This window comes from Ovis aries, chromosome 3 (genome assembly GCF_016772045.2).
Source record: "Ovis aries strain OAR_USU_Benz2616 breed Rambouillet chromosome 3, ARS-UI_Ramb_v3.0, whole genome shotgun sequence".
In the NCBI taxonomy this organism is placed as follows: domain Eukaryota; kingdom Metazoa; phylum Chordata; class Mammalia; order Artiodactyla; family Bovidae; genus Ovis; species Ovis aries.
In genome coordinates, this window is record NC_056056.1 from 146,863,304 (window position 1) to 146,877,145 (window position 13,842).

Genomic DNA, 13,842 nt, shown 5'->3' on the forward strand with positions numbered 1-13,842 from the left:
GGCTTTACGGGGGGCTGATCCTGAAAGATGATGCTGTGAAAGTGCTGCACTCAATATGCCAGCAAATTTGGAAAACTCAGCAGTAGCCACAGGACTGGAAAAGGTCCGTTTTCATTCCAATTCCAAAGAAAGGCAATGGCAAAGAATGCTCAAACTACTGCACAATTGCACTCATCTCACATGCTAGTAAAGTCATGCTCAAAATTCTCCAAGCCAGGCTTCAGCAATACGTGAACCGTGAACTCCCTGATGTTCAAGCTGGTTTTAGAAAAGGCAGAGGAACCAGAGATCAAATTGCCAACATCCGCTGGATCATCAAAAAAGCAAGACAGTTCCAGAAAAACAACTATTTCTGCTTTATTGACTATGCCAAAGCCTTTGTGTGGATCACAATAAACTGTGGAAAATTCTGAAAGAGATGGGAATACCAGACCACCTGACCTGCCTCTTGAGAAATCTGTATGCAGGTTAGGAAGCAACAGTCAGAACTGGACATGGAACAACAGACTGGTTCCAAATAGGAAAAGGAGTATGTCAAGGCTGTATATTGTCACCCTGCTTATTTAACTTCTATGCAGAGTACATCATGAGAAATGCTGGACTGGAAGAAACACAAGCTGGAATAAAGATTTCCGGGAGAAATATCAATCACCTCAGATATGCAGATGACACCACCCTTATGGCAGAAAGTGAAGAGGAGCTAAAAAGCCTCTTGATGAAAGTGAAAGAATAGAGTGAAAAAGTTGGCTTAAAGCTCAATATTCAGAAAATGAAGATCATGGCATCTGGTCCCATCACTTCATGGGAAATAGATGGGAAACAGTGGAAACAGTGTCAGACTTTATTTTTGGGGGCTCCAAAATCACTGCAGATGGTGACTACAGCCATGAAATTAAAACATGCTTACTCCTTGGAAGAAAAGTTATGACCAACCTAGATAGCATATTCAAAAGCAGAGACATTACTTTGCCGACTTAGGTCCGTCTAGTCAAGGCTATGGTTTTTCCTGTGGTCATGTATGGATGTGAGATTTGGACTGTGAAGAAGGCTGAGTGCCAAAGAATTGATGCTTTTGAACTGTGGTGTTGGAGAAGACTCTTGAGAGTCCCTTGGACTGCAAGGAGATCCAACCAGTCCATTCTGAAGGAGATCAACCCTGGGATTTCTTTGGAAGGAATGATGCTAAAGCTGAAGCTCCAGTACTTTGGCCACCTCATGCGAAGAGTTGACTCATTGGAAAAGACTCTGATTCTGGGAGAGATTGGGGGCAGGAGGAGAAGGGGACAACCGAGGATGAGATGGCTGGATGGCATCACTGACTCGATGGACGTGAGTCTGAGTGAACTCCGCGAGATGGTGATGGACAGGGAGGCCTGGCGTGCTGGGATTCATGGGGTCGCAACGAGTCGGACACGACTGAGCAACTGAACTGAACTGAACTGACCCCCATTACCTCTCTCGGAGAAGGAGTTAGCTTACAGCTCCAAGTCAATAAAAATTCCTGGGCGTGATAAGAGTGTTTCAAGTTAGGAACTCGTCTGAACATTATCTAGCCTGCCTGTAGGGGTTCGTCTGGCCACATGTGATTGTTTGCAGCCTCCCAACTGTGAGAGGCACGAGATGTTTTAGACTTACTAAGGGCAGATTCTTTTGGGAAGTTAGAAATTATTGGTATAGTGGGTTGTTTAGGAATTATATTGATGGAGTGTTTTTCATTTGTTGTGCCAATTATTGCTGCTAATTCCCTGCCCTGGGTATGACAAGGGTGTCTCAGGTCAAACCTCTCTGCTGGCAAACTAGCTTGTGTGACAGGATTATCCACACTCCTGCCACTAGGCACATGATTATTTACTACCTCTCAACCTTAAACAGCACAGAGAGTTTGGAGTATCTTGAAAGTCTTAATTAGCATAGGGCTTTTCTCATTGTTGAGTCAATGATTGCCGCCAGGCCTCCATATCCTTAGGCACCTGGGAATATATTAATCAATGTATTTGGAATATAGAAAAGGAAATACAGTAGTTTTTGATGTTAGCAATACTAGACTTTTTGAGTTAATGAATTTTCTCTTTTTGTTATAGATCACTGTACTTTGTTATAAATAACTGTGTCCTTGCTATGCAAAAATGTAACTTTATCACTATCTTAAGACTAAATAGATCTTAAGGGAAACATTGGTGAAGGGTTTTCATTTTTTGGGCTGATGTTTGCTGCTAAATCTCCATATTCCTTGCCCTTATAATGAATATAACTAGCATATAGGAGAAATAAGTATTAACCTGTAAGCATATAGGAGAAATAAGTATTAACCTTTAAGATTAATCATGTTAACCTTGGGTTAAATAAATTCCTTTCTTGATTGTAACTCACTACACCCTCACCCTATAGGAATGCAACTTTATTTGGAGGGTGGTGCCTGGTTTAAGAAAAAACATCCTTGGGAAAAATAAGTTTTTGGTTATCAGAAAGAAAGGATCATAAAATGTCAGCAGGCCTCATGGCCAGAAGATGATGTAAAACCCCTAAGACCTTTTTCTATACATTTATGTGAAGCACCTGATTTTGATAAAGGTCAGGACTGCTGACACCCACATGACTCTGTATTCATCCCTATGTATAACAAAAGGTATGTAAGCAAACCTAAAAAATAAAGAAATTGGATCAGTTTCTGGAAAGACTGATTCCCCCATGTCGTTCTTTCTTGCTCCCCGTTTCTCTGGCTGAATTCCCATCTGGTACGTGGGTACTCACAAAGCCTGCTAATTTTGTCTGGGCTTCTAAGATCGGACCGGGGAAGCCTCAGTGCCTCCTCTCCTTCGGGAGAATGGAAAGATGCCTGTGGCCTACGTAGGTGGTGATTGGTATTCCACATAAACCAAGTTATTCAGCCTCTTTTTCTCCACTAATTTTCATACTACACTATCCGTTTCTAATCTCTTCTCTATATGTAATTAAATAAGTTTTTTCCTAGGACGCCAATCCCGTCCCCACCTTTGAATTACCCTGGACCCACCGGGGCTGGACCCCAAGACCTTAAAGGAAAAAAAAAAAGAGGAGTGAAAAGAAAGGAGAAATGGAAAGATATACCCATCTGAATGCAGAGTTCAAGAGAATAGCAAGGAGAGATAACAAAGCCTTCTTAAATGAACAATGCAAAAGAAAAATAGAAGAAAACAATAAAATGGGAAATACTAGAAATTTCTTCAAGAAAATTGGAGATATCAAGGTGATATTTCATGCAAGGATGAACACGATAAAGGATAGAAACAGTAAGGACCTAACAGAAGCAGAATAGATTAAGAAGAGGTGGTAAGAATACACAGAAGAACTATACAAAGAGGTCTTAATAACCAGTGATAACTGGATGCAGATAACCAGGATGGTGTGGTCAGTCACCTAGAGCCAGATATCCTAGAGTGTAAATTCAGGCGGGCCTTAAACAGCTTAATTCCAAAGCTAGTGGAGGTGATGGAATTCCATGTGAGCTATTTAAAATCCTAAAAAGATGATGCTGTTAAATACATGCACTCAATACATCAGCAAGTTTGGAAAACTCAGCAGTAGCCAAAGGACTGGAAAAGGTCAGTTTTCATTCTTACCCCAAAGAAGGGCAATGCCAAAGATGTTCAAACTACTGTACAAGGTTTGCTTGTACGGTAAGGTTTTCTTGTACTGCAAGGTTTGTTCAAAATCCATCAAGCCAGGCTTCAGCTGGACGTGAGCCAACAACTTCCAGATGTACAAACTAGATTTAGAAAAAGCACAGGAACCAGAGATCAAATTGCCAACATATGCTGGATCATTAGAGAAAGCAAGGGAATTCCAGAAAAACTTCTGCTTCATTGACTACACTAAAGTTTTTGACTATGTGGATACAACAAACTGTAGAAAAATTCTTAAAAAGATGGGAATACTAGATCACCTTACCTGTTTCCTGAGAAACGTATGCAGGTCAAGAAGCAACAGTTAGAACCAGACATGGAACAATGGACTAGTTCAAAACTCGTAAAGAAGTCAAGGCTGTATATTGTCACTATGCTTATTTAACTTCTATGAAGAGTACATCATGCGAAATACCTGGCTGGATGAATCACAAGCTGGAATCAAGATTGCTGGGAGAAACATCAATAACCTCAGATATTCAGATGATATCACTCTAATGTCAGAAAGCAAGAGGAACTCAAGAGCCTCCTGATGAGCATGAAAGAAGAGCATAAGAAAGTTGGCTTGAAACTCAACATTCAAAAAACTAAGATCACAGCATCTAGTGCCGTCACTGCATGGCAAATAGATGGGAAAACAATGGAAACAGTGACAGATTTTATTTTCTTGGCCTCCAAAATCACTGCACACCTTGACTGCAGCCATGAAATTAAAAGACACTTGCTCCTTGGAAGGAAAGCTGACAAACCTAGATAGCAATTTTAAAAGCAGAAATATCACTTTGCTGACAAAGGTCTATATATTCAAAGCTATGGTTTTTCCAACAGTCATGTACAGATGTGGGAATTGGACCATAACCAAGGCTGTTGTTATTTAGTTGCTCATCGTGTCCGACTCTTTGCAACCACATGGACTACAGCCTGCCAGGCTTCTCTATCCATGGGGTTTTCCAGGCAAGAAACTGGAGTGGGTTGCCACTTCCTTCTCCAGGGGTTCTTAATGACCCAAGAATGGAACCCATGTCTCCTTCATTGGCAGGTGATTTCTTTTACCAATGAGTCATCAGGGAATGAAGGCTGAGCCCCAAAGAACTGATGCTTTCAAACTGTGGTGCTAGAGAAGACTGTTGAAACTCTCTTGGACAGCAAGATTTTTTTTCCAGGTGGCGAGAGTGGTAAAGAACCTCCTGCTAAAGGAGGAGACACAAGAGATGCAGGTTTAATCCCTGGGTCCAGAAGATTCCCTGGAGAAGGGCCTGGCAACTCACTCCAGTATGCTTGCTTAGAGAATCCCAAGGACAGAGGAGCCTGGTGGTCTTCAGTCCCTAGGGTCACAAAGAGTTGGCCAGCAAGGAAATGAAACCAGTCAATCCTAAAGAAAATCAATCCTGAGTACTCACTGGAAAGACTGATACTGAAGCTGAGGCTCCAATACGTTGGCCACCTGATGCAAAGAGCTGACTCACTAGAAAAGACCCTGATGCTGGTACAGATTGAGGACAGGAGAAGCAGGCAAGAGAGGATGATATGGTAGGATAGCATCATCGACTCAATGAATATAAGTTTCAGCAAAGTCTGGAACATAGTGAAGGATAGGGAAGCCTGGCACGCCGAGGTCCATGTGGTCGAAAAGAGTCCAACACGACTTAATAACTGAATAGCAACAACAACATAAAAACTGACAATCCCATACCCTGGTGCCTCTCTTGCCTTCCAAGATGATCCACACTCTGTCTGTGGAGTGCGTTTCTCTCTGAATAAACCTTCTTTCACTTTAAAGAAAAAAAAATGCTACATTAAAATATAAGGTAAGAAAATGATGCTTGTGATTTCTGGAGACCATAATATGACAGTACATATATAATATGATATAATATGCAGAATGGATATGTCTCATTTTACATAATAACCTTGACTCATATTTTTTTACAGGGTCAAAAAGAGACACTATGAAATTTTTAAGTATTTGTGTTAACAATCAATAAACTATGAAGAAAGAAAAATGAAGTTCAGTAGTTAAAGGTTTAAACTCATGTACCGATCAGAACTCTCCTACACTGTTGGTGGAAATGTAAATGGTACAACCAGTAGGTAGAAGAGTGTGGAGGTTCATTAAAAGTACTAAAAATAGAGCTAACATATGATTCAGCAATTCCATTCCTACGCTTATATCTGGAGAAAATCATAATTTGAAGAGATACATGTACCCCAATGTTCACTACAATGCTATTTACAATAGCCAAGACATGGTACCAACCTAAATGCCCACTGATAGACAAATGGATAAAGAAGATGTAACACATATATACAATGAAATATTACTCAGCAATAAAAAATAGAATGAAATATAGCCATTTGCAGCAACACCAGATGTACCTAGAGATTACCATACTAAGTCAAAGACAAATGTCATATCACTTATATGTGGAATCTAATTTTTTTTGAAATAACACAAATGAACTTATTTATTAAAAAGAAGACAACAGAACTTATTTACACATATCAAAAACAAACTCATGATTACCAAAGGGAAAATGTGGCAGGGAGGGTTAAAGCAGGAGCTTGCAATGAACATACACACACTACTATATGTAAACTAGATAACCAACAAGGACCTACTGTTTAGCACAGGGAATTCTACTCCAGTAAAATTAAAATTTTTTAAATTAAAAAAAATTTTAATTAAAAAATGTACATATGTATATGTATATATATATATATATGTTAAAAAAAAAAGAGTAAAAAAGTATGCTTGTATCAAGAAGAGTGCAACAAAGAACCCCAGCAGCACCAAAGTCCTTATCTGAAACTCTTGGCACTACAATTATTTAGCGATTTATACTTTTTAATATTTACAAAAGTTAGTAATAATGCATATAACAAATTACACTAACCTTCAGTGGGATCAGAGCCAGCACCCTATCCTCAAACATGTTTATATTTCTGCCATGAAACATACACATTCACAGTGAGTATGAGAAATAAAGACCATAAAGAGAGTCAATTCCTTTAGGCCAGATTTCACCATGAAATCAGTTATTTAAAAAAAAAATCTTTGGATTTTCAAAGTTATTTGGATTTCCTAGTTATAAAAAAAGAAAAAAGGTTTGTGATCCTAAATCTAGTTTGCCTCATTTTATGTAAGTGTCAACAGTAGCCAGATTAAAACTTTGTGGTTCCCTTACCACCTCTTTAGTAATTCAATGTTTTTAAGAAATCCAACTTTTACAAACATAAATTGACATCAAACATACTCTATGTTTTATAATTTGACTTTTTCCCTATAAAATTACATGAGTTGATTTTTTTACCCTACTGGATACAATGATCAAAATCACAAATATACTGGTCACAACTATAAATGAACATCTGTTCACAGCGTGATAGGCTACAGTGTTCTCTTGAGTCTCCTGAACTCACAGCTAAGGGCAGTGGTTACCCATACTGAAGAGAACATTATCAAGCACACCTTGTTACCTACCTGGAGTGCCCTCTGAAGTTTTTATCCCCATTCTACAGCAGTACTGAGCAATCCCATAGTCCGCAATCTTGGCGATGATGGCAGCATTGGGATACAAGGTGAAAAGCAACACATTGTGGGGCTTCAAGTCACGGTATATAATCATGGCCGAATGGAGGTATCTGCCATAAAATGCACAGGAAATTCTATTAAAATGTGCTTATATCATAATATATTTTGGCATTATTTTTTTAAATGTACATATTCACTAGGAAAAGCATCAAAATTCTGTGCTAAGTTTTACCTTCAAAGTTAAAAGATACTGTAGAAGGAAATCAAAATATGTAAGCCCAGTTTGACAAAGTTTATGCATTTAAAACAAACTAAAAAATATGTTAAATTCTGATAAGTGATTTAAACTTTAAGGCACAACCACTTTAAGCAGAACATGTATTTTTTTGAGACTTCTTTTCTGTATACTTTAATAATCATTAAAAGGAATTCTGAATTCCCTCAATATCATGCAAATATCTTAACTGGTTTAAAATGAAAATACATTAAATAAGAATTGATAGTATTTTTTATAACTCTCATTTATTTAACAATTTTAGAAGTTCTTCATAGCCTTTAAAATTATCTCTCCTTTTATATTAATTTTTTTCTGAATAAAACAATTCCTAATTTTTTGGAAAATGTTGTCTACTTTTTCAATAGTTAACAAATTAAAATAAAAGACTTTTTCAGCTATTTGTACTGTATCATTTGAAGGTGCAATCTACTTTAAACCCAGATCTACTATGAATTATCAAAGAACAACTTGAATTGAGAGCTGGAGTGAGTAAACCACTGTCTTAGGAAAGGTGATGTGGGGAATTTTAAAGTCTTTCCTTTTAGAAATTAATCCATTCAACCATTGGCAACCAGAGTTTGACATTCACTGTAGGTGAAGAATAAAAACTGGTTAACATAAAAAAACAAAACTAAGTTTTCCTCTTAACCAGGTCTTGTCCATTTTAGAAACATGGCCAAAGAGCTATCCCTAGTTCTAAAGTAATGCTATTACCTTTCCTTACCCATCTAAAAAATTCAGATTTTCCCCCAGCTCTTTTCACCCTACCCGTTGACATCAAATTTGTCATAGTTCTGCACATGACCTCACAACTATATTATGTCCTACCTTGAAGTTACAATTTTTCACAGAACTACAAGGCTGTATATTGTCACCTTGCTTATTTAACTTCTATACAGAGTACATTATGTGAAATGCCAGGCTAGATGAAGCACAAGCTGGAATCAAGATTGCTGGGAGAAATATCAATAACCTCAGATACATAGATGACACCACCCTTATGGCAGAAAGTGCAAAAGACCTAAAGAGCCTCTTGATGAAAGTGAAAGAGTAGAGTGAAAAAGTTGGCTTAAAACTCAACATTCAGAAAACTAAGATCATGGCATCTGGTCCCATCACTTCATGGCAAATAGATGGGGGGAAAATGACAGACTATTTTCTTGGACTCTAGAATCACTGCAGATGGTGACTGAAGCCATGAAATTAAAAGACACTTGCTCCTTGGAAGGAAAGCTATGACTAATCTAGACTGCATATACAAAGCAGAGACATTACTTTACCAACAAAGGTCTGTCTAGTCAAAGCTATGGTTTTTCCAGTAGTCATGTATGGATATGAGAGTTGAACTATTTAAGAAACCTGAGCAGTGAAGAATTGATGCTTTTGAACTGTGGTGTTGGAGAAGACTCTTGAGAGTCCCTTGGACTGCAAGGAGATCCAACCAGTCCATCCTAAAGGAAATCAGTATTGAATTGGAAGGACTGATGCTAAAGCTGAAACTCTAATACTTTGGCCAACTGATGCAAAGACTAACTTACTGGAAAAGACCCTGATGCTGGGAAAGATTGAAGGCAGGAGGAGAAGGGGACAACAAAGGATGAGATGGTTGGATGGCATCATCAAACTCAATGGACATGAGTTTGAGCAAGCTCCGGGAGTTGGTGATGGACAAGGAAGCCTGGCATGCTGCAGTACATGGGGTTGCAAAGAGTAGGACACGACTGAACTGAACTGAAAATATATTTTTTCACAGAACTTAAGAGAGGTAAATTTAAATCCTTTGTTTGTGGCTTTTGGTATAGGCTCACCGGAGGAGCCTGGTGGGCTGCAGTCCATGGGGTCGTGAAGAGTCAGACACAACTGAGTGACTTCCCTTTCACTTTTCACTTTCATGCACTGGAGAAGGAAATGGCAACCCACTCCACTGTTCTTGCCTGGAGAATCCCAGGGACGGTGGAGCCTGGTGGGCTGCCGTGTATGGGGTCGCACAGAGTTGGACATGACTGAAGTGACTTAGCAGCAGCAGCAGCACCTTATATTAATAAATATTTGCTCCATTACTGAGTACTAATCACTGCTAGAGGGATTAGGAGCAGAGAGGCAGAAATATCCTGAACTTTCCATTGATTGATGACCTAGAATGTATGTATCATTTAACTTCATCAATAAAAGATTCCTTCTCTTCCAGGATGTAGTTACAACATTTGACATTAGGCCTATTCCTTTCAGTAGACATATTTTTGGCTGAAAGTAAGAGAGATATACTAATGAAGCTGACCTTAACAATAAGTAATAGGCTTAAAAGAAAAATTTACTGAGGGCTTACTGAAAGGCCATTAGCTACTCTTATCCTGTTGAAGAGAAAAGCTGGGAGATTAAGTAGAAAAAAGTTAAAGCCAAGTCATACAGTATTGAATAGCATCCAAATCCTTCCTATTGCATGCCTCTTTCAGAATATTTAAAGACTACAGACTCTCTCAAAACAGTTTCCAAAGGTTAAAAAAATTAAACTCAATTTTAAATAATGTCAGCGGGAAGGAAAGATTATCTGGATTAGTTAAAATGTTCAATTACAGAATTTAATCTTAAAAGTACAGTTTTAATAGCTTTAAATAGCAGAATAGCTTTAAAAACATAACAAGTACAGATGTTGCCATAGTAAGAATAATTCAGCCATAATTTATGTATTATATGACAATAATCATTTTCAAATATTTTATTAAAACAAACTGGCTAAACTCAATTTAGTTATTTTTAAATTGTGATTGTTATCAGTGTTGCAAAGAAACTTCTTTGAAACTTACAGTAAACCTTATCTCACCCTAAAGAGAATTATTCTAAGAACAGAATATCTTCATTCATTTAACAAATATATATTGGCACCTATAAGGGACAGTCCCTGGGGATATAAAGTCATCCTCGTCTCCTTGATCTTTAGGGCCACAAACAAGAGGGAGACAAGGGTATTCTAACAAGATTGCAAAAATGTGATACTTCCCTAGCATTTGGTATGACTTCTCTGGTAGTTCCAAAGCAGACTCTCCCACTAGACTATAAGTTTTCAATCTTGATAAGAGCAATATAATCTCTATCTTTCTTTTCCCTCTTCAGGAGCCAGTGTAAAGTTCTGTGTGGAGCAGAGTCAAGAAACATGTTTTAGCCAGGTCCACTCTTCACGGTGTAGTCAGTCATCACGGTGAAGACAGTATGTGAGCAAATTCTAAAGGAATATGAGTTTTCTAGGCGGACGATTTTTTTTGACAAGACAGGAATGACAAATGCAAGAATAGACACGGATGCCAATGAGAAGTCAAGTTCTTCAGCATGGTTGGAATGTGGGCAATGGAATGAAAGGAGTCTGGAGAGGCAGGCAAGAGGCATACATAAAGAGTTCTGAGGCTATGACAGGAATTTAGATGTTTTCTCCAGATAACTTGAAATGCTAAGGAGTTCCAAGAATACTTAAATTTTTATTTTGGAATGATATGATATCAGAAATATTCTGATAATTACCTATAAATATCAGACCAAGACAGCAGTAGTGGCATAAAAATAAATTAATCAAGGTTCAAAATAACCTACTGGACAAAGGAGTACTTACTTTTGGGGGGGAGGGAGTAGTCTAGATGTGATTACAAAGACCTTTGTTGACAAATGGGATACAAAATAAAAAACAGATTCATGGTGAAACAAGAGAAAATAAATTCAATTTTGAAAATATTTAAACACAAACTTATAGGAAATATAGGTTACTATATCTTCAAAGGTTTAGTTCAATTCAGTTCAGTCGGTCAGTTATGTCCCACTCTTTGCGAGCCCATGGACAGTCCCAGTGTATCACCAACTCCCAGAGTTTACTCATGTAAACTCATGTCCATTGAGTCGGTGATGCCATCCAACCATCTCATCCTCTGTCATCCCCTTCTCCTCTCTCCTTTAATCTTTCCCAGCAGCGGGGTCTTTTCAAATGAGTCAGCTCTTCACATAAGGTGGCCAAAGAATTGGAGTTTCAGCTTCAACATCAGTCCTTCCAATGAATATTCAGGACCAATTTCCTTTAGGATGGACTGGTTGGATCTTCTTGCAGTCCAAAGGACTCTCAAGAGTCTTCTCCAACACCACAGTTCAAAAGCATCAATTCTTCAGCGCTCAGCTTTCTTTATAGTTCAACTCTCAAATTCATACATGACTACTGGAAAAACCATAGCCTTAACTAAACAGACTTTTGTTGGAAAAGCAATGTCTCTGCTTTTTAATATGCTGTCTAGGTTTGTCATAAGGCAAAAAGATAGGACACTGAAAGATGAACTCCCCAGGTCAGTAAATGCCCAATATGCTACTGGAGATTAGTGGAAAAACAACACTGGATGGAATGAAGAGATGGAGCCAAAGCAAAAACACCACCCAGTTGTGGATGTGACTGGTGCTGGAAGTAAAGTCTGATGCAGTAAAGAGCAATATTTCATAGGAACCTGGAATGTTAGGTCCATGAATCAAGGCAAATTGGAAGTGGTCAAACAGGAGATGGCATGAGTGACCATCAACATTTTAGGAATCAGCAAACTAAAATGGACTGGAATGGGTGAATTTAACTCAGATGACCATTATATCTGCTACTGTGGGCAAGAATCCTTTAGAAGAAATGAGTCCAAAATGCAGTACTTGGATGAAATCTCAAAAATGACAGAATGATCTCCATTTCCAAGGCAAACCATTCAATATCATGGTAATCCAAGTCTATGCCCTGACCAGTAAGGCTAAAGAAGCTGAAGTTGAATGGTTCTATGAAGACCTACAAGACCTTCTAGAACTAACACCCAAAAAAGATGTCCCTTTCATTATAGGGGACTGGAATGCAAAAGTAGAAGTCAAGAAATACCTGGGGTAACAGGCAAATTTGACCTTGGAGTACAGAATGAAGCAGGGCAAAGCCTAGTAGAGTTTTGCCAAGAGAATGCACTGGTCATAGCAAACACCCTCTTCCAATGACACAAGAGAAGACTCTACACATTATCACCAGATGGTCCACATTGAAATCAGATTGATTATATTTGCAGCCAAAGATGGAGAAGCTCTATACAGTCAGCAAAAACAAGACCAGAAGCTGACTGTGGTTCAAATCATGAACTCCTTATTGCCAAATTTAGACTTAAATTGAAGAAAGTAGGGAAAACCACTAGACCATTCAGGTATGACCTAAATCAAATCCCTAACGATTATACAGTGGAAGTGAGAAATAGATTTATGGGACTAGATCGCACAGACAGAGTGCCTGATGAACTACTGATGGAGGTTCGTGACATTGTACAGGAGGCAGTGGATCAAGACCGTCCCCAAGAAGAAGAAATGCAAAAAAGCAAAATGGCCGTCTGAGGAGGCCTTACAAATAACTGTGAAAAGAAGAGAAGCAAAAAGCAAAGGAGAAAAGGAAAGATATATCCATTTGAATGCAGAGTTCCAAAGAATAGAAAGGAGAGATAAGAAAGCCTTCCTCAGTGATTAGTGCAAAGAAATAGAGGAAAACAATAGAATGGGAAAGACTAAAGATCTCTTCAAGAAAATTAGAGATACCAAGGGAATATTTCATGCAAAGACAGGCTCAATAAAGGACAGAAATTGTATGGACCTAACAGAAGCAGAAGATATTAAGAAGAGGTGGCAAGAATACACAGAAGAACTGTACCAAAAAGATCTTCATGACCCAGATAATCATGATGGCATGATCACTCATCTAGAACCAGACATCCTGGAATGTGAAGTCAAGTGGGCCTTAGGAAGCATCACTATGAACAAAGCTAGTGAAGGTTATGGAATTCCAGTTGAGCTATTTCAAATCCTAAAAGATGATGCTGTGAAAGTGCTGCACTCAGTATCTTCAAAGGTAGTTGAGGATTATAATAAAAAGCTCAAAGCAGCAGACAATTCAGAGATACAAGTTAATAGCTGAATGTAGAATATATAAAAGATATGCACAAGAGAGAATATATAACATGAAGAAAGTTCTTGGATGTCACTCTAAACAGCTCCATCATTTAAGGGGCTGCAAAATTATGTGACTTTATTGCCTCTTTCTATCTCTGTAGTTATGACTCTATGCTAAAATATATTTGGGAAGACAAACTCTAATGCTGAGTTTTTTAAATACACTTAGTGCTAGAAGATTGCTAGCTATTAAAATCTATTAGCCTTTTATGGTACAGAACCCAGAAGGTACCTTGGCATTATGCTGAAAACAAATCAGGCAAATGATAGGAAAATATGCTGAGATCATTTACTTTATCAGAAACTGCTGGACTCGTTATTTTAAGTAAGGTCTCTAAGAACCAGAGATCAAACTGCCAACATCCGCTGGCTCATCGAAAAAGCAAGAG

General features: G+C 38.3%; 1 protein-coding gene across 4 annotated transcripts in view; it reads right to left on the bottom strand.

Moving 5' to 3' along the window:
- LRRK2 (leucine rich repeat kinase 2) overlaps nucleotides 1-13,842 on the bottom strand; it is a 213,335-nt gene that overhangs the window by 54,151 nt on the left and 145,342 nt on the right. For 3 of the 4 annotated variants that reach the window (XM_042246875.1, XM_027967445.2, XM_042246876.2), the window contains one exon: nucleotides 7,144-7,304. In XM_042246875.1, coding sequence (XP_042102809.1) covers nucleotides 7,144-7,304 — 161 coding nt within the window. Of the gene's footprint in view, nucleotides 1-3,624; nucleotides 3,746-7,143; nucleotides 7,305-13,842 lie in introns of those variants that run through there. The other variant, XM_060414098.1, reaches the window with a different exon arrangement.